The 21185-nt window shown below is 42.9% G+C and overlaps 3 protein-coding genes across 9 annotated transcripts in view; all 3 read left to right on the forward strand.

Annotated features, from left to right (window-relative positions):
* The window catches only part of rnf19b (ring finger protein 19B), a 34444-nt gene extending 27945 nt beyond the window's left edge, over positions 1 to 6499 (forward strand). The window contains exons 6-10 of the mRNA XM_076754440.1: positions 1989 to 2103; positions 2269 to 2409; positions 2516 to 2705; positions 3186 to 3320; positions 3468 to 6499. Coding sequence (XP_076610555.1) covers positions 1989 to 2103; positions 2269 to 2409; positions 2516 to 2705; positions 3186 to 3320; positions 3468 to 3912 — 1026 coding nt within the window. The 3' untranslated portion in view covers positions 3913 to 6499. The remainder of the gene's footprint in view (positions 1 to 1988; positions 2104 to 2268; positions 2410 to 2515; positions 2706 to 3185; positions 3321 to 3467) is intronic.
* A 726-nt stretch (positions 6500 to 7225) lies between these two features.
* On the forward strand, positions 7226 to 11511 carry ndufs5 (NADH:ubiquinone oxidoreductase subunit S5). The gene is made up of 3 exons (XM_076753811.1): positions 7226 to 7341; positions 8569 to 8788; positions 11300 to 11511. The coding sequence occupies exons 2-3, from the start codon at positions 8573 to 8575 to the stop codon at positions 11393 to 11395; spliced, it is 312 nt and encodes a 103-aa protein (XP_076609926.1). The 5' UTR covers positions 7226 to 7341; positions 8569 to 8572; the 3' UTR covers positions 11396 to 11511.
* A 3971-nt stretch (positions 11512 to 15482) lies between these two features.
* The window catches only part of macf1a (microtubule actin crosslinking factor 1a), a 214549-nt gene continuing 208846 nt past the window's right edge, over positions 15483 to 21185 (forward strand). For all 7 annotated transcript variants that reach the window (XM_076755015.1, XM_076755025.1, XM_076755027.1 and 4 more), the window contains exon 1: positions 15483 to 16006. The gene's annotated coding sequence lies outside the window, so the exon portion shown is untranslated. The remainder of the gene's footprint in view (positions 16007 to 21185) is intronic.

Raw genomic sequence — 21185 nt, forward strand, 5'->3', positions numbered from 1 at the left:
AAATGTCAGAAAATACTTTCAGTTCCTTCTGAGACCACAAAACACTTTCGATTAACATCACAGTCACGCTGACCTAAAAACAGACTGACGCTTCAACAGTAGTTTAGAAGACAGGCTGTTGGTGAAGATAGAAAGTGTCTCAGATTGTCTGAATTTATGGCCCTGGAGTTATTAAAGCACCTCAAGTGTTTTAATTAAAAAATGCTAAATGACAAAAACTGCAGTTCCTCGAATGGCCACTTGAGGCTGGCTCCAAAAGTGAGTCAGTCCCCATAGACCCCCATATTAAAATGTTCAACTTTACAGCAGAAATAAACATTCCCCGCTCATGACAACTGCACAGGGGTGGATTTTTATATTACTCATATTACTACTCACTCTGGACCCTTTGTGCATGTCTTCCTCTCTCTCCAGCTGCCCATCATAATAATATTATATATATTATATATATTAGCATGTGCTTCAAGACAATTTTCTTTCAAATAACCACTAGAGGAAGGAGATTAAATGAGGATGCACACTTGGTCTGAGTTCTTGATGCACAGTAACATACTGCAGCGCTCTCTTGTGGAGAACAGCAAAACAACACATTTCAAGTGTTGGAAGTGGTTAACTAGTTAGATTAACTGCAGCCTTAGTGAGAAACAGCAGCTCACCCACACACTGTGTTTGTCTCCTCTGTGTTAAAGTGTTCCAGAGAATTTCTGAGTGAGTCTTCTCAGGAAGTCTTTCACTGCCGGTTTAGGTAGTGAGAGAGCTGCAGCAGCCTTGTTTCTGTTTGACGTGACACAGACTTTGTTCTCTCCAAAGAAGCTTTGTTTAAACTTAATAGGTTTGTGTGTAAAATGTAGATCAAAGATGATTCATAATGAGTCCATGCAGGGAAAACTTTCTGTAGTGTTTTTTACTGTGTGAATTCTTTGTGTCTGTGGGTGGAAACCTGTAGTTAGTGTCAGTTTTAGTGGGTATTTGTAGACCTTGCTGCTTGTTTCTGGTGAGAAACTGTCACCACTAACCAGTATTTACACAGAGTCCAGGACAGAAGCTGCCCCTGGGGACAGACAGGTCATGTCCTCACTATTGTTTCTGAGAATTTAAGGGTTTTAACAACCTCACGAGGAGTTCACGTCCTACAAATACACACAAATTACACACGATGGGTTTTTTAAGGATGAGTTTATATACTTTAAATTTGCCTAAAATACAGTGGGGTTTCCTGAAAAGCAACATTCCTGCCAGCGTGGAGACAGCTTTGAAACAGCACATGGATATAGAAAATGTGAAAAAAATGAAGGAAAAAAAAACAAAACAGCAGCTTTTTTGGAGGCATTTCTGAAATCCTGGCTGCAGCTTTAATGGAGTCTGAAAGAAATAAAGATGGCTGGTGCACCAGAACGCACATTTTTATTTTCTATAAGAATGCATTCATTGCTGGTTATCTAACAACATGGACATCAAAATGATCTATTTGCTCCCGGTTATTCATGCTCCAAGCTAAATGAAGCAATCTGCAATAAATTACACAAATAATAAGCTGTTTATAGCTTTTGCTGGTGGATGAATGCAGAGATGTTCATCAGAAAAAGTAAAACCAAATCACACTGTACCCATTTTACATCAGCTACAATGACTGGACGGTGTTTCCTTTGAGAATATATGATGCTAAAGGCAAAGAATGAAGATACTAATAATGTGTTTTCAGTCTTTGATTAATAGGCCAGTTTTCATTCTATAATAATATTAATTCTATACAGTTACTCAACATGATGTATATTTGTATGTTCATTAGTTACTAGGGAGTCCTGAGGAGACTCATCGACCAGTGACACGTGGATGATTTCTGTTTATGTTTTAATAAAACTCACCTGAAGTCTGATCTCACCAAAACTATCCCGGCATTTAGCCCCCACCCCTGCCCGTGTTCAGCTTTAGATCTGGAGTGTTTGAGGTGTGTGTTAACCGTCTCTTCCCCTCTTCCTCCGCCGCAGATCCACGCCCACTACGAGCTGAAGAAGTCGTCTCGTCACAGAAGGAACCTGGCCATCACAGGAGGCGTGGCCCTGTCCATCATCACGGCCCCGGTCATCGCAGCTGTCAGCGTGGGTAAGAAACTCGACGAGGCCGTCACTGTGAATCTCTCGGGCTGAAGGCAAAACAAAAGCGAGCTCAGCTTGTTTATGTGTGTCAGGACACACTGCTGTGCACCAGCTGGAACAGGGGAGGAGCAGCTTCACTGACAGAAAATGCACCATGTCTGTCCTTTCTCAGGTATCGGTGTGCCCATCATGTTGGCCTACGTGTACGGAGTGGTGCCCATCTCTCTGTGTCGAGGGGGAGGTTGTGGTGTCAGCAGAGGGAAGGGACGAGGGGTGCGGATTGACTTCGATGAGGACGATGGACCAATCACAGGTGAGGACCCCAAACTGATTAAAGCATTTCCTGCAAAGTGGACGAGCGCCAGATCTTCAGACTCCACCTTTGCACATCCACTTTAATTCTCTGTCTGATGCTGCAGTGGCGGATGCATGGCGAGCCCTCAAGTCCCCGAGCCTCGGCGAGAGCAGTCTGGACGGGGCCGTCAGCGGTCTGAGCACCACCTCCCCCAGCGAGGGGCTCTCCGTGGCCCCTGGGGCTCTGGGTGATACACCCCACTTTAACACCCTGGCAGGCGGCGCCCTGGGAACTCGCACCAGCAAGTACAGCAGGTGAGGAGAAGAGATGAAGTCACTCAAGTTGAAGTTGGTCACAAGAAGATGAAGTTAGATTTCTTCCATACTGAGATATTCTTACTTATTTTAATAAGTAGTTGATGTGGATAGCTTAGCTGTAAACTAAACATATGCTGTGTTTTTCCCTCCAAAATGTTATTTGTCTTTAAACTTAAAGCCACTGTTTAATTATCCAGCCTGTTATTTCATCCAAAGACCTCATTCTTTTAAAGCCAACAGGAGCTGTGTCCAAAAAATAATCTATCTGAATATGAAATCTAATTAGCCGGCCGGTTGAGGTTCATCAAACTGTATGAACACTTCAGATTTTCTATCAGGACATTTCTTCATGAAGTATGTGTCACGGTTGTGTCGTGGTCCATCTGCAGTGCAAATGTTGTTTAATGGTTTGTCTTTCTGCTCTTCTGGATTGATACCACGCTGTTATTGATCGGTATGATTGTCTTCCTCCTCCAGGCTGGAGGTGCAGGCAGGGGAGCTGGCTAAAGAATCAGCCCAGAGGGAGACAGGCAGCCTGGGAGCCGGGAGCGACTGTGCCAGCACTCGTGGAATGGCCGGATCCATCATCTCGTCCTACACACTACCTGACAGGTGACACTTTTGTCTTCTTCTGTGGTGTCTTGGATCTCTCTCTGCTTCCAGTTTTCTTATTGCAGAGTTTTGTTAGTTGCAGATTGGTCAGTCGTTTGTTTGATGGGAAGCATCACACTGATTGTTGTGACTCACGTGTCCCTGCAGGGAGTGCACCAACCTGGAGATCCAGGTGGACATCGAGACCAAACCCAGCCATCTCTGCCTGACCAGCGAAGAGGACCTAACCCCGCCCCCTGGCTCTGCTGCCATGGCGACCGTCTCAGGAGGGGAGGAGCCTCAGGACTGCAGCTCCAGAAGGGGCGGGGCTTTGTCTGGCTCGGCTTTGGGACTGTCACCGGGAGCGTCAATCAGGGAGGGGCTCCGAGACGTCACCCTGGCTCAACCGGAGAGCATCCGCAGTGACCTGGAGATGTCGGACACTCAATCCGACGACATCGCAGAGCTCACGTCCGACGACTGTGACTCGCCCCACCCGAAAAGCTGTCACCTGGCGGCCGGCCAGCAGCCCCAGCCCCCCTCCTGCCGAGCCCTGAACCCCCCCGAAGGCCTTCACTGTCCCACAGACAGTAACGTCATCCTCTACGTCTGAGAGAACGGCAGCTCTCAGGATTGCACAAAAAAAAAGAACCAATCCCCAACACTCACATTTGAGCTTCATAGCTTTTTTTTTTTCCTTTTGGCATTTCTGGTTTGCTGCTTTTGCGACTCACAGACACCGTCTTAAACACAGACTGCGTTTGTTTACTTTTGTCTGTCTGTCTTATCTATCAACCTGTCAATCTCCTCACTGAGTAAATTGTCAGGGTTCTACCTCTGAGATTTATAAGATGATGATTTATGTTTACTCCTTGGTGCAAAATGCCTTGGCTACTTAAGCAAAAAAAAGAAAAAAGAAAGAAAGAAAGAGGGAAAAAAAGAGGTACAAATTTTCCACAGAAATATTGCAAAATTGACATTATGAAATGAGGTGAAATGTCACCAAGCACAGCGGAGGGAGAGGGATTGTTGAGAAAACAGATGTTTCCTGGGGATGAAGGGGATGTTTCTAAAAATGTGTGAATGAATGTGGACTTTGTACTCAACTATTGTGGCTTTATTTTCTTCTTTCTCTCTATTTATATTCAGACGACCTTGAAATTTTATTATTTGTTGTGTGCATGAGTCTGCATGAGCCATGCCTTGTGTGAAAGGTTTAAAAGGGCAGTGAGTGTCTGTTACACTGGTGAAAGTTTACTTTAGAGGATGAAGCTGCACTTGAATCTCACTTTCCCTGCACGGAGGAGGAGGACTGGGAGGATGGACATGGGGACAAAAAAATAAGAGTTTCAAATTACAGAAATAAGTGATTGAGTTCTGGCAATGACGTGGCCAGAAGACACTGTGGTCAAATGCACTAAGAGAAGCCATTTTATTCCAGTTAAGAGCTGTCCAGTATGTAGACTGGCTTTGTCTCACTGAGACGTGCATCAAACAGACATTTATCATTTCATTAATCACCACCTGAGAAACTTCCATAAGTGTAAACTTCTAGAAATAGAATGTTAATCTCAAAAATTCACTCACAAAAACTCATCCAGGTTTTCTACAATTTTAGCTACTTAGATGACTCTTCTTAAATCTTAAATTATGTGATGAAGCACCACACTTCAGCTCATTCTGCACAGATGTGGAAAACGATCCTCTGGTGCTCAAACTGTCTACATACTAGAATTTACAGTAAGTTATATCAAAGGTTCCACATATTAAAACAGCAGTGCAACTTCAGACTTAGATTTAGGTTCAGATGTATAAACTGAGGACATGTCGTGGATTACAAACAAAATGTATAACGCTGTAATGATAAGATGATAATTAGATGCAACATAAATTCCATAAATTGTTTTAACAAAGATTTGTATAACAGATGGAGTTACAGGCTGTACTCCATTGCTGTGTGTAGGAAAACAAACCCTGTAGTTACAGTAGCTGATAAGTTGTTATCACTTTCTAAATCTGCTCTCTGAAGCTCTGAATATTTTCCTCCACTAAACGGCGAACACACGTCCGCCTTCAACCGGCCACCCGACGCGACGCCGCTCGTTGTCAGAACTCTCTCACTGGTTGGTTCTGGTGTGTGTCACATGACTGGACCAGTGTTTGACACACACCTGACTGGTTTTGGATTTTGACATGTGAACTAGCTGTCTGACCCACTTGAATGTTTGTTTGTGTGTGTGTGTGTGTGTGTGTGTGTGTGTGAATGGACTCTTGATGAATGTACTTGTTTGTCCCACTTTGTTTTTTGAATGAGCACTTGTGCACTTTATCTGAATTTATCTTTCTTTTTTTTTTTTTTTGATTCGTCATCTGTTGCTATGGATGAGTTTATTTTACTGCATTTGCATACAAAAGTCTGTGGTACAACCAAAATAAATCACCTACCAGAAGGCCTTTTATGTTGGATGTAACTAAAGAAGAGTTTGGCTCCAAAACATCATACAGCCATTTTTCAAAAGAAATGCTTGGTCAAGTTGATCATTCAGTATTTTTAAGGGCATCCAAGGTGTGTTTTTTTACTAAATTTCTGATCCAAGGACTAATTATCTCATTTGTTTTATATTTTACTTCATTAGTTTGTGTCTTACTAATCATCTTTTCAGAAAGTCAGTCTCACTTTTGGAGCCAAGCACTTCAAATATCGATGCCGATAAGCTCTTCTTAATCATACTCACTAGCTTGAATTGTTTCTTAGCTTTGTATCACCTCTGTGCTTCAGTTTAAAAAGGTTTTCAACCAAGCTTTCCTTCAATCTGCGAGGACTCGACTTGGGAACCTTTTTCATCTCAGAGTAGCTTTATGGATTTAGCTGCTTATATAACTTGGCAGTGCTTTGTTTGGTCTGCACTTATCACTTGTTTCTGCCTGCCTGCCTGCCTGTGAGAAAACACACGAATGTACCACGGACGGAGTGTGAGTGTTAATGGAAGTGTCCCATTAAGACCACAGGTGGTCCTGTCCTTATTTGAAAAGGTTTTAGAGTATATAGATAGCAATATTTAAGTGTTATAATATTGTTTGTGAATTTCCTGTCACTGTTAAAGCCCTGCTCTGTGTGGGGTTGTACATGCAGGACTGTGAAAGACAACTTGTGGACCTTTGGGGAAAAAATAAACACAATCTGATGTTGCACCAAAGCAGTGTTTGTTAATTGTACCACGTCAGAGAAAACCACATGAAACTATTAGATTCTCTGTCAGACACAATTTTTAAGCACAAAGTTTTGTTTTGTTTTTTACTGAAACTGGAGAAATCATGAGAAGAGGAACATGTGCAAAATATTAATAAGAAAAATTCTTCCAGAAAACTTTGGATATCATTTTGAGCTGCTTTAAGATGCTTTTCAATCCAGTTTAATCTCAAATGAAAACATGCAGCGTTATATCCAATCCAAACAATGTACCTCTGATCAAATGCACAAAATCTTAAAACATCTAAATGTTGATTCATTTGCGCAAAGGCTTAAAATGAACAATTAAAAAGGTTGGAAAGAAAAAAATTGAATTCCTCAATAACTCTTTACAGCCACACAGATGATAAAGTAATTGGTTCTGGTAGTCTGTATTTCATTATTTGAAATATTTCACATGTTGTACATAATAAAAGTTTGAATGTTTACTTTAGGTGAGGTGAATGCAGTAAGTGCTGTGAGAGAATAGGATGACAGTGAATTATCTATAGGTGAAGAATGAGGGCCATAGGTCAGAGGGAGAACATTAATACCTGCTTTAGGTATATAAGGGTCAGTTTTAATAAAATTGCAGTTTTTGTCGTGTTTCAATGAATATTTACTCACAGTCTAATCCAGTAGGCGGCGGTAATGCGCCGTTAAAACAATGGAAACGCCGAAGAAGAGAAACTGTCCACAGGACTGTCGCTTCTCTTCACGACACTTTACGTCAGTTTACGGTGGTGTTGTGGTCCGCCGTAGAGTGAAACGCGTTGAGTCGGAAGAAGGTTAAAGTGAACTGTAGGAAACACGGTAAATACATCTATTTTCTGGTTGATATTGGCATTTTAGCAGCGCGACACTTAATTCATTACAATGTAGAATGTGTCGGTTTGTAAACAGAGTAAGATAACAGCGGCCTGTAGTTAGCATGACCAGGCTGTATTTGAAGGAGACTCGAAACTTGTCTGAAACGGTGCATGGCAGCAAGAGCTGACCTGGGGACAGTTGTAGAGGAGGGTTGTAGTTAATGTGCGCATATATTGACTTACGAGAAAAATATAAAGTGTTCACATTGGGCTATTTTTGCGGAGGTTAGAAAGCTAGCTATTATGGTTAGCTAACAGCTAAGCGTTAGCTAGCTCTCTGCGGTTAGCTAGCTGGCTAATCTTAAGGTTAAGCAGTTGTTATTAAGGAAAAGGAGCATATTTGAGCGTTATTGTAGCTTGGTTATGAAATAATACATTCCTGCAAATTAGTTTTATGTTGCATCTCAATCCAGTCAGTGTTCGGGGGCCAAATTTTGGAGAGGAAAGAATGAGTGCAGAGGAAGGAAAGTAGTCAGCAATGTAGTCGATGTACTCTTCGTATAATTCATAATTCCAATAATAAGTGAATTTGCACGTCACCTCAGTTTAAGCGAGGAAGCAGAGGCACGGCACGCTTTGTTATTATCATTACTGGCCATGCCAGGACAGCCATGAAAACAAGTCAGGCTGCACTCTTAAGCATAACCTCCTGTTTGTGTGTATCAGCAGTCACTAAACATCATTATGTCTCTTACGTTTTCTGCATATAGATAAAAACCTGTTTTCCTGCTAAGAGCTTGTCAGTCCAGTTATCAAATTTTTCCTTGAAATACAGAAAAAATATTCAGAGAATGTGCTCTGAGAGTAATGATCCCTCAAACATCACAAGGCTGAAAGATTACATTTCCTTTAAACTGTCTTGGAAACTGCAACAAATAAAGATCTGTGATTTACTCTGGGGTCTGAATAATGTGCTGTTCTATAATCTACTTGATTGACCACTGGTGTGTAAAAGATATGCAATCACATTTCAGCAAATGTGTGTGTGGAGAAAAGATTTTCCTCAGCTGTTCCCACCTTGTAACTTCTCTAGTACAATTTTTTCAAGGCTAATTTTTCTCTTAGTTCTGCCTTCTCCTTACCTGTGTGTTTCCTCTGTCTTCTCCACCGCATCCTGATTCATCCATCATGCTTTCCTCTCCTCCGTCCCTTCCCGCACCTCCTGCATTAGCATCATGCCGCTTTTGGACCTGAAGGCACGGCTTGGCCTCGGCTTGGACCGCTGGCTGCTTCTGCAGAGCGGAGAGCAGCCCGAAAAGAAGGCGTCGCGCTGCCATGCCTTTGAGAAGGAGTGGGTTGAATGTTCCCACGGCATTGGGCTGACTCGTGCCAAGAGGGAGTGCCAGGTGGAGTGGGAGGACTTCTACGAGTGCATGCACAGGGGCAAGACGGTAAGTGTTTGAGGGTGAACTCGGTGACTTCTGTGTTCAGTTGGCAGCTTTTGAAATATAAAGTATTTCTGAATCGTGTTCACTGCTGGGCCATAGTTGAAGAAACGAGGGTGCATATACTGCAGAGCCATGGTCATTTTTGATAAATTCTATATTGTGCGTGTTACAACTGGGCTCACTCACTATTATTTGGCACTACAATAGAAAAAAGAATCAGTATGCCAGCAGGCAACAAAAATACATGCTGTGAACACAGTTGGGATGGCAGCAGCCTGGAACTTAGAGGAATGACTGCTTGTGACTTGTGACAAACTTGGCCCCTCCTCCCCCACTCAAAGGAGTTTTCAGGAAGAAACAAAAATGTTCAGCTTGCCAGTATGTATATGCAAGCTTGCAGCACAAGATTTACAGTTACAAACATAAATGCATAAATTTACCACTAACACTGAGTCTGTAACGATCTCACTGTATCAGTTTGGGCCGGCTGCAGTAACCAGGGGGGCTTTTGTGTTAGCCAGAAAATGATTCAAAGCTCAAACTCAGCATGACACACTTGAAAGGTGATATCCAACATGTTTGCATTTCTCCTGAACTGAGTAACATTAAATTGCCTGATTCTTGGCATTTGTTGTGATGGATTGTGTTACGTTTCCCCTCAAAACAAACTTAATGGCGGTCGCTGGTAGGGGAAACTAACAAAAAAACAAACTGCACTCAACACAAAATGGGCCTCTTGGGGTCTAAAAGGTGACGGGGAATAACTTACCCACACACCCACTAATTCTATCAAAATGGTAGAACAAAAGAAATGAGCCCAAAAACAAAAACTGAGAGTCACTGAAAAGGAGGGAGTGAAATTCTGGAAAAGAAAGAATCACTACAGTTTAAGACCATTCACACACTCATTCATCAGTGCCACACACAAAAGCAGGAGAGCCAACTGAAGGTGTTAACTCTCCAGTATCACACACCCAACTAAAGCAGAGCCACAAGCCTCCTTTCATAGAGCAGCCCGGCTAATTAGTTCCAGCTGCGCTAATGAGTGCAGGTGCCATCAATAGGTGCACTTCAGTGAAGGGGTGGAGCTTACTGCCTACCTTCCACCTTAACAATTGTAGGCACTAGGGATTTTCTCAGTGACTAATTTTCCTGACGTTTAAACTTCGCCTAGTTCACTAGTCTAAAAGTAAGAAAACAGTCAAAATTGAACACACTATAATGTATAAGGGTAACACTGAAAAAATGCGCATCCAAGCCATTTGAAACTGTTCAAATCACATTTTTCAATAACTTTGTTTCAGTTTATGGTGAAATGTGTGGAACTTTGTGCTATGTGTTATGAGCATTGCACATTATCCTGTAACTTGAATGTATGTATGAATTCAATGACAGCTTATAGTGATCATGTCTGTACGGGTCAAACTGATCACTGTGAACGGAAGATCATTGTAATCAAGTGTTTTGTGTTTTTCTTGAGTCTACACACAGTCTGTGGTTCTGCTCCCCCAGTCCAGTAGATGGCAGTATAACTGCATGAAACAATACAGCTGGACTCCACATGAAAAGCTCCTTTGCTGTGAAAGGTGGAGCACTCTACAAATGAACCCCTCAAAAAGACATTTGCACATTATTTTAACAGCATTTGTGTCGGAGTGATTCTCTCCAAAGCTTTTTGATCCATAAGCACCAGCATATCTGTGATCACTACACACATTTCTGCTTTAATAATAAGCTAAACTGACTAGTATTTCTGATGCCAACTAGTGAGGGTAGCCGTGTTTAATTGACTAGTTGACTAATTGTGCAGATTCCTCACAGGGAGGAAGAGTAGAGAGCTTGTATCAAGAAGACATTTAACATGAAGTTTAACAAAAAACTAAGGAGAAATGACAAACAGAAGTGCATTCAGAAAGAAAAATGGCACCCACAGCTAATCCTTTAAACACTGTCAGAGTTAAACTGAGGCTAGTCTCAAGCGCTGTGTGTGTCAGCAGAGGAGAGATTGACAGATGCACTGCCCGCTCTGTGCTGCAGCAGCAGGAATGTCCTTCCATGGATCCAGACGCCTTGATTTGCTCGTCAGCCACATTTTTACTCTCAGAGCATGATGGAGATGAAGCCGGACAAAGTGCTGATTTAAGAAGAATGTCGGCTCAGACCACTTCATGCATTAACCTCACATCCATTGGAGGTGTTTCATGGTTGAAATGTTGGTTGTTAAACAGCCTTTTGCTGCAGAACACCGTATCTGACAGGACTGCCTGCATCTTGGATGGAAATGTGCCTGGATGGTAGGGAGTTGTTCTTCTTGTTCTTCAGTTCTCACAATGACGCGGTGAAAGGAGTAAAAAGACAATGTTGACATCACTTTTATGTTTGACTTTAGGTAAAGAGAACCAAACTGGTGGAGGGATGCCGAACACTCTGTGTCATGACTTCATTTTCTCCCTCTGTCTGTCCATCCTGTTCTGGGTCCTCAGCACTGATCACTTCTTCTCTTCCTCCTTGCAGTTCACAAGACTGTATGAGATCCGTAAGCAGCGTGACAAGATGGTGAAGGAGGGGACCTACACGCCACCACCCTGCCACTCCGGTCAGGCCGACTAGGCGCCATGAGGGAACACACAGCTGTCCACAGTCCTGCTCTTGTTTATAGTAAATCCTATATCACTCTTTCCTGTTCATTTGTTCAAATTTGCAAATAAATATTGTCATCCACTGTCCTCTTCTTCTTGTTTTTTCCTTCCCTGTCTTCTTCTTTTTCTTTTTTCTTTTCAAGTGCACAGAAGCTAAGAATGAAAACAGTAAGTCTGCAGTTAAGAGCACCATGTTGTTTGATCAGCAGAGTAAATCAGGTTAAAAATATTGTTCAGTCGGCATAGTTTTTAATCCATTAGCTGTATTTAAACTAGAAATAAGGTTTACACACAACCCACCCAATGAAGTAAAATCAAAAGACTGTTGTGTAAGCTAACTAAGTACATTTACTCGAGTACTTTATACTTGAACGTCACTGCATTTTAGCAGGAAATATTTTGTTATATATATTTTTACTTCATTTCTTTCTAAGCAATCCGTGTTCCTTTATAAATGAAAAACATGTACAGAATATGTATTGTTATTGACTGAGCTACCAATATTATGTAAAATGCTTGAACCAGCTACAATAGCAAAATCATTAGTAATTGTAATAAAATATATATACAATTATATCAACAGGTGCCATTTTCCTGTACTGAGTACTTTTGATATTTTAATTACATTGGCTTAACAAAGTCTTTTAAAGTAACATTTTCAATATAGTACTTGTAATGGAGTATGTTTACAGTGTGGTACTCCAACTTTTATTCAAGTAAATCATGTAGTATGAATATTTCTACCGTTGCTACAAGAAAAGAAATTGTACAGGCTAACTGCTTTATTTTTCTTAAGATGTTGAGTCCTTATATATAGTTTTAAGTGTTCTTTCTCATAATGTGAACTGTAGGCATCAGCCGTTAACTCTTTATCTATTGTGATTACCACAGCTGGTTCAGTGATGGCTGGTGGATGAATGTTCATCCTCCGGCTGTGGTGGTCGTATTCTGCGTTCAGCTGTGCCTCTGCTGTGAAAGGAATTTAACTACAGTCCATTTTCTTAACCCACTGACCTAATTTTAGCCAATCGTTAAGTGGATCCGCTAGTGAATGCTCCGGAGGGACTGCTGGACCGCTGGGATGAGAGACAGATATGAATGGATGGTTTCAGGCATCCTTGATTCAATTACCAGCGTTTAGCTTTGACTGATGGGATCAGAGGGCTGCAAAGCACCACAAGATGGAGCCAAGAGCACAGATAATCCAGGAGGGAAAACTGAACATGAGGTCTTTCTGTGTCAGTGACGTTTCTTTATCTTCTGGTTTTACAAACAAACAGGTTTAGCTGTAGCTCACAGCAGTGAACGGTTTCATTTATGTTTGTCAGAAGTCCTCAGGTTGAAGTTCGCAGGTTCGTTTGTGTGTGCAGAGAGTTCAGCCTGAGAATGATATGCAGGCCTGTAGCTGCCACTGAGGACACAGGACTCCTCTGAGGCTTAAAGGAATTTACACTCACAGTATATTACACATGTTGGGTTTGTTTGGGTTGGCACAAGGACAGGGGGGTTAAAATTAAAGGAAAATACAACCTTAACATTAAATGTTAGATTTAGATTTTTAAATACTCAAAAAGCAGTACGAACTTGTCCTGTTTTGGTCTGCTGGCAAACTTAAAAAAAATTTATCTGAGTAATAATTAAGACTCAGGCTGAAAACTGTTCAGTCTGGAGCATTTATATACTATAAAGAAATGTTTTCCTGTCACAGAAACCATCCAGATTTTAAAAACAAGTACTGAAAGTGCATTTTCATTTCAGATCAGGTGGAAGTATGAGCTAAATATTCCGATTGTTACCATCAGGTCAAACTGAAAGATGTTGGACTGCCACAAAATGTTGAACTGGCTTTGGGCAGTTTGAAGGTATTTCCACAATCCAAGATGGATCCTCCGAGCTGTATTCAGTGTGTTAATCTAAATCTGTCACATCTTAAAATCTGATCCATTAAACTTCATGTGTGGATAAATACGTTTTTCCATGAAGAATGACTCATACAATAAAGCTGCGTCTGGGTACAGTCGGCCTTAATGTCCTCTTGAAATCCAAATTGGCCTTATTAGATAAATTACAACCAATCATGGCGGCATCGTGCAGCGCCTCAATCCATGAGTCACATCACAAGGTTTCAATTGTGTAAATTAAATGTAGTCTGGGTTCACAGCCAAAGACTGGCCAGTTGACTCAGTCAGGAAGTTCATGTACTACAGCCCTGTTTATGCTGAAGGAAGATCAGCCCAATATCGTTCAATAATTAACTGGTACTGAAAGACTGAGCAGTGATTGCAGTGAACTTTACCCTGTGTTTACCGTCACAGTGGCCTTCAGTCCATTAGCTGCTGTTTGATTAAGGCAGCAGCAGCACAGATAATCCAGCACTGCTTCACTCTCTGCCGATCGGCTGCGACGGAGGGAGGATGAGAGTCTGGATTATCCTGCCACAGAGCCCAGACACCAGCAAGCACCACCACCACCGCCCCCAACAAACACACAGCGATCCCAGTGACACCCGTTTGACCCAGTGCCTTATCAATCTGAGTGCCAGACAGTCTTACAACGACAGACCTGCCAACGATCACATGATCCATTTTTCATTAATTGTCTAATTGTACATCTGCAAGCATCCCTGCTGCACAGTCGGGCTCTGTTGTGGTGTTCTGCACACCAGACTCCACAGTGTCACATGATGAGAAGCTCAGTTTGTTTAGTAGCAGGAGATGTAAAAGAGTAGAAGTGACCTCAGGCTCAGTGATGGCACTAAATGGAACAAAACACTGGAAATAAAAGTCTTGTTGTGGAATAACAAATAGCTGGTGCTAACTTAGTGTGGCAACATTTTATAGATTTAAATAAAGAACGATGATTTTTAAAACAAATTTAGATTCATTCATTAAAAATGTTCTACACAGTCACAGTTATTAACTCAAAAAAGTATAACATCAGAACAAAAACTATTTAACAAAAAGATACAATTACACTTCTGAATATGTAGTTATACATAAATACATACATGTATTTCCCCTGATAATATAAATATTGTGTCTTCAAATACAAGATCTGTGATCCAGGAGCTCATGTTCAAGGTAGAAAAAACAAAAAATAATAATGCCAGTGGTGAAGCTTATAGTTGGATTAAATAAGAATTTATTTTTGCTTCTTTGGTGTTTGCTTTGATTTGGGTGCTTATTTGGTCAAAACTGGACACCAAAGCAAAGAAATTTACGTTGGAGAACATCAGTGACGACACAGGCAGCATGGATTGATCTTCTTAGACTCTTGGGGGCAGTGCAACAAGCTGTAAACACAGCACTGACATCATATGACCACATAAATATTTTATTCAAAGGTCCACAGAGCAACATTAGCATTTCGCTGGAGTCCTGTTTCTGTCCGCCTGATGAATCTAAATCAACATTAAAGGTCCTTTTAGCTCTGCTTTTGGTCTCCACCAGCTGTGGTTCTTCAGCTGCTGGATGCTCCATGTTCACCAGCCAGTTTATTCAGATCACAGCTACGATTGTAGATATGTTTTGTATTTTAATTTGACACTTACATCACAAACCCTGAAGCCTGGGGGCCCTTGGTGGTCCATCTGGCTCTGACCCTGCATTTCCAAGGTCAGCCCAAACTGTGAAGACCTCCTCCCTGCTGACAGGGAGCGGCAGCCCAAACACAAGTCCACAAACCCCTCTCCATCTCTGCAGCTGTAATCAATTACTTTTTGAGCTACTCCCTCTCTTCCCCCAGCTGTTTGGAGAGTCAGCGTGTGTGTGTGTGTGTGTGTGTGTGTGTGTGTGTGTGTGTGTGTGTGTGTGTGTGTGCGTGTGTGTGTGTGTGCGTGTGTGTGTGTGTGTGTGTGTGTGTGTGTGTGTGTGTGTGTGTGTGAGGGATTAAAAACCCCCAGATTAATACTATCTCGTGCGATGCAAAAGTTCCAGTGGACGGATCCAGCGCTGCTTCTTCTGTGTAATCCTGAGTAATATGTGAATGAGTAGCCGCTGCAAATATGCCAGCGTGAACGCCCTTTTTCCCCCTGATCTCCAAATTGCGAGAAAGTGTGTGTGTGTGTGTGTGTGTGCCTGTGTGTATGTGTGTGTCGGCCTGGGTTTGGCGGTGCTGTTGAGCCACGGATGACGCAGGAATACAACCGAAATTTCAATTTCCGCGACACTTAACGCACTCAATAGACATGGGTTAAGTGTCGGAGCCGTGAAAACAGCCTATTGAAGAGAAAGAGAGAGAGAGAGAAAGCGGACCAGGAGAGGAGGGCTGGTGGGGGGTTGCTGAGAGGAGAAGAGAGAGGCAGAGGGGGGAAAGGAGGAGGAATAGGACAGCCATTACATTTCAGGATTACGTTGCCTGCTGTTCTCCCCAGCCTCACCACCCCCCTCCCGGCTGCGTGTCGGTTCGGTTTTGGAGGAAGCCTGGTAGCAGAAACCCGATCGGCGGAGGCGAAAACGTCCAGCCTTTCATCCACCCATCCACCCGGCGGAGGAGGAGGAGGAGGAGAGGGAGCAGCGGCGGCAGCATCCCCGGCCTCCCTCGCTCTGCGCTCGGATTCCAGGACCGCTGCTTCCCGCTGAAGGTAAGCGGCTCCGGAGCTCGTGCAGCGTGAACTCTGTGCTCACCCGCGGGTCGTAATCATGTTTGATCAAGACCTGTGGAGGTGGGTGAGGATGCTGATTCCCCATTAATACGGATACCAGTCACAACTATGAGCTGGAGACGGAACATTACGGTCACTGTCCGATAAACTCTCAACAAACACAATTAAGGGACAGTTTGGTCTAATTAAGGTTGAAATCTGATCCTAAACTGTGCGTATTTAAACTATACTGATGAATTCGGCTTGATAAGGTGGTGTCTGCATGCTCCTCGCTCCTCACAGACCTTTACTATCAATAACGTGTTGATCACAGGCTCAACGTTGATTCACATTCATTACATGGTGCGTTTACTGTGTGTGGTTTCAGCATAATAATCTCATTTTTTGCCTGAAACCGTCCAATTTGTCAGCACACCAACGCTGCTCGTGATGTGTGTTCCGGAGGGCTGTGCTGGAAATAACCAGCGGACAGTCAGTCAGAGGGGGTTTGTGGGTCGTGAGAAGGCTGCCGGGGTTGTCCCCACTAATGAGAGACTGGGCAGCGGCAGCATAGAGGCAGCACTTCATCAACAGCGCCAGTCACACATGGAGAAATGCAATTAGCTGGTGTTATCCTGCTATCCAAGCGGGCGAAGGGTTGCGCTGGACAAAGAGCTCCGTGCTGCCAGTCCGCTCCTGCATGCGGCCCCGCGTTGCACGTTCTGTCTCCATGTCTGATGTCCATTCATGCAAACACCCCCCCTCACACTCAAAGGGACGGACAGACAGAGCGTGCAACACTGGCATGAAACACCAGCTGCACACTCACACACACACACACACACACACACACACACACACCCATGAGAGGGTGCCTTTATTGATCTGTGCAATCCCTGCAGCCAATTACATCCAGGCCTCCATCATCACACCTCCACCTCCACCTGCTGTATGAATCCCAATGGGCTCCATCACTGCAGGCTGTCTGTCTGTCTGTCTGGAAAACCTCGGCGATATTATGCAAGGTGCAGGCAGGGAGAGAGAGAGAGAGAGAGAGAGAGAGAGAAATCAGGTTTCAGGGCTCCCCTCCTGCCGCTTTGTACCAGATGGTCAAATGCACTTTTCCCTCCGGCCTTATGCTTGACCCTCAACTCGCAGGCTACTATTCTCCTCAGTCAGACATGAAATGCTGTAAGACACAAACTAGAAGCAACATATTCATAATTCAGTTTATTTTTTTATATCATTAAAATGGTCTCTTCCGAGCTGCTTTCCCTGCGCTGGCCATAGACACACCCCTTTACTACTGTATGTTATAGTGGTGGAAAGTACCAACACATCTCTGATGCTGGGGATAAAGAGGCGCAGGCTATGTGAAATGGTTGTAATTTGAGTTAATGACAATCTGTGACTGAATTGAATCAGTTTTTGCTCACACAGCTGGCTTTTGTCACCAGAGACGTAATCACAGTGGATCTCTCTGCTTTTCATGCATGGCTGCAGCTCCTTCATTGCTGATTGTCTTTGATTCATCTATTAGCTGTTTAGAGTGAAAAATGGCCGTCACAGCTTCCCAGACACCCAACATCCCAAAATCCGAAGCAACAATGATCTAAAACAGACAAAAGCAGAAAATCCTCACATTTGAGACACTGAAGCCGCAGAATGTTTGACGTTTTTGCTGAAACTGATTGTCGAAAATGTCATAAGTTAGTTTTCTGTCTATCAACTCATCAAGTTCCCAACCTCTTTGGCCTCATGGCTCCTTAAATGAGGTAAGGTCTCCTCGTTAGGGCCTTAGTGTGGATGTAAGTTATAATTCTGTTTGCATTTGGGGAATTTTTTAGAGCCCTCAAGAGATGAAAATATCCAGACGCTGGACTAGCACACTGAACATTACAGCACTATTTTCACAAAACTGACATCATCCTTTGTTTCTTCGTAAAATGCTTGACTGGCACGTCGGTCCTCCCTCTGTCTGTCTGTCTGTCTGTCTGTCTGTCTGTCTGTCCGTCTGTCTAGCCTACAGTGTCTGTGCTGGTTCGCTCTCCCTGCAGCTCTTTGGTATGCATTCAACATCTCATGCGTATTGATCAGCTTGTGTTTGTGACTCCGTTCTGCTCTTCCTTCTCCTTATATCTCTCTGCCTCGTTCTCCACCACTTGTTAACCTCTGCACTCACTTTTCTTTTACAGTGGTTCCACTTCTTTCTCCCTCACGCTGCCTCTACAGTTCCCCTTCTTTCGCTCTCACTTTAATTAACTCTGTCTCTGTCCAGTCATGCTGAGTAGTAGTAAGCTACAGTACTGTTGGCAAGCAGTCCAGTTTGTCTGTGTGTGTTTATATAGGCTATGCACGCCATCCTGTGTGTGTGTGTGTCTCTGCATGTGTGTTAATGTATGTGTGTGTGCGTGGGGGAGCTGAGTCTAGCCGTTCATTTATCCAGTCTGTCAGTGTGTTACTCATCATGACTGGGGGCTGCGTTTTAAGGGGAGCCATTGCTCATTCATCCACATACTCCACTTAACACCCACACTTTTAATATCTCATGTAACAAATGTGCTTTAAATATGTGCAACAGTATACGTCATTCAGAAGATTAAGAGGTCTGACCCAGGCAGGATCAGGTGACACAGTCAGAGAGAAAGACATAAAGTCATGTTGTATAATCAATTTTGAGGTCTAGTTTGACATTTTGGGAAATTCACTGAGACAAGAACGTTGGTACGGCTCTCACCAGTCTAATACTGTGAATTAGGAAGAAAAGCAAAGTCATCTGTCATTCACAAATGACAAATTGCGGTTTACAAGGACTTAAGTTAGCTAGTTGTTTTCCCCACTTCCTGTTTTAAGCAAGAAAGTGAACTCGCCAAATACTGGAAGCAGTGTGAATTAGCTAGCTTAGCGTTGTCCAAATGTAGCATACATAGCATCACCTCTAAAGCTCAGCAGTGAACACACTGTGCTTGTTAAATATGTAAACAAACAAACATGAAAAAACATCATATTGTGGTTTTACATGAAGTTATCTTAGCTACCTGTTTCCCCCGGCTAATCACCTCCTTGCTTTAGCTCCTTAGCCAACTTTCAGACTTTCAGAAAGCGATATCGATCCTCTCATCTGAGTCTCGGAAAGAGAAGGAAGAAGCTCAAACCCCGAAATGTCAAACTACCACCAGACTACAAATTCAAGCTGTAATTCTGCTGAAAGTTTTTATTTCGCTCGTATACAACGTGGCACCATACGATACTAAGTTTGGAGCTAGGATCAGGAAGTGAGTAGCCTAGCTTAGCATAAAGACAGGAAACAGGGGCGAACTGCCAGCTAACACTGATGTAACACTGGCTGTGCAGCTCTGGATGTAAGTCATGTGGAGATCAGATGTGTTTTCTGCTCAGGTGGCTCTGTGTTATGGAGTTTGTCAGGCAGAATTGGGAATTATGTCTGTCTGACTTCCATCAGCGGCCGTTCGAGCGCTGGTATGCTGCTCTGGAATGACACGAAGACACACTGGCAGTTATGGCCGTTACTCTGCAAACGTCTGGTTTTCTCTCTCTGCCTCCCTCCCTGATTCTATTTCTTCTTCTCCTGCCTTCCCTTTTCTCTCCTCCTTAATCTGCTGCTCACATTCTCACTGCTGCCTCTACATCTCTGTCAGCGTCTCCCTCTCTCTGTTTCATGTCACTCCTCCTTTTTCCTCCTCTTTTGTTTCCAGCACACACACACAAATGCACACATATTGGGCTAAGCTGTGGGAACAGACTGTGTCCATGTAAATCCTGGTTGTGAGTTATAAATCAGGCCAGTCAAGCATCCAGCATCCCTGCACAGTCTGATTCAGCTGCTGCACGCTGTCACAGGAAGAGGCAGGAGCCAAGATCCGTGTGTGTGTGTGTGTGTGTGTGTGTGTGTGTGTGTGTGTGTGTGTGTGTGTGTGTGTGTGTGTGTGTGTGTGTGTGGAGAATTTGCTGCTTTTCTCCATTTTCGTATGATTGTAAATGAGTTTTGAGTTTCCGACCTTTGGCCACACAATACAAGCAATTTAAAGATGTCATTTTTCACGAGGGGAACTTTTCGGGCCATTTTTCACAATTTTGTGTTGATTAAATGATTAGTTGATACCTGACTAACACGAGACACACTGAAAATGAAAGTAACCACCCCCTCAGTTTGATAAAAAAAATGCTGATTTCAGGAGACATGAGAACTCATAGTGAGCATTTTTGTGTATTTTGTGGCATTTTATCATCTGACAAATGTCTAACTGAAAGACTAACGAAGAACAGATAAAACTAGAGCTGAAATGATAAATTCAATTCATTAAATTCAATTAATTAAATAGAGAAAATCAGCAATGGTTAATTGATTTTTTTTCTGAAGCAAAAGTAAATAAAACCATACGTGAACATTTGCCGGTTTGTGTTTTTTTACAGTAATAAACTGGACAGCTGTTGGATTTGTTATCAGCTTGGGAGATGAGAACTTTAATGGACTTCAATCTTCTATTTCTTTGAAATAGCGGAGCTGAAACAATTATCAAAATTATGTTCTAATCAAGTTAACAGATAATAGAAATAATCGCCGTCCGTCGATTTGAATAAAAAAGACCTGAAACGAGTCAGCATGCAAACTTCTGATGAGTGTTTTTCACTGTATGATTTCAATTCTTCTTGAAAAGACATCACTAAGAAGACAAAAAGATTCATCAACAGGTCACTCAATAATGGAAATAATCAATGCATCAGTCCAAACATGAAGCTGTGAGCAGAGTCACAGCACATGTGAGTGTGTGTCCATGTTTGTTGGTGTGATTGTGAGTAAAAAGCCTCAGTGAGGGTCTCATCAGGCAGGAAGTGATCTCACTCTCTCTCACACTGCCTCTCCAGTGTTTTTGCTGGAACTTTATTTTTTCTTCAAAGATCTCCTTTTTTCCCCTCGCGGAGCTGTAATGACACGGTGTGGCTTTGAAGCTGCCATTCTGCCTCTATTTATAAAACCGCTAGTTTGCAGTGGCACTGACTCACTGTCAGCAAGCAGCGGGGAAACTGACTTTACACACAAACACCAACACTAGCGCTGTGAGACACACACTTATACACTCAGCCGTGCACCAGAAAACCGCAGGGCATTCTGGGAAGGCTTTAACCCCTTCGTAGCAGCGTTGCTGTGGAGACTGGG

The sequence above is a fragment of the Chaetodon auriga genome, chromosome 17, assembly GCF_051107435.1.
Source record: "Chaetodon auriga isolate fChaAug3 chromosome 17, fChaAug3.hap1, whole genome shotgun sequence".
NCBI classification, from domain to species: Eukaryota; Metazoa; Chordata; class Actinopteri; order Chaetodontiformes; family Chaetodontidae; genus Chaetodon; species Chaetodon auriga.

What these genes read in the sequence shown, in the direction of transcription:
- ndufs5 (XM_076753811.1), top strand. Translation starts at nt 8,573, where the DNA reads ATGCCGCTTTTGGACCTGAAGGCACGGCTTGGCCTCGGCTTGGACCGC. An exon ending in GCATGCACAGGGGCAAGACG is followed by an intron (nt 8,789 to 11,299) that starts GTAAGTGTTTGA and finishes TCCTCCTTGCAG; the next exon opens with TTCACAAGACTGTATGAGAT.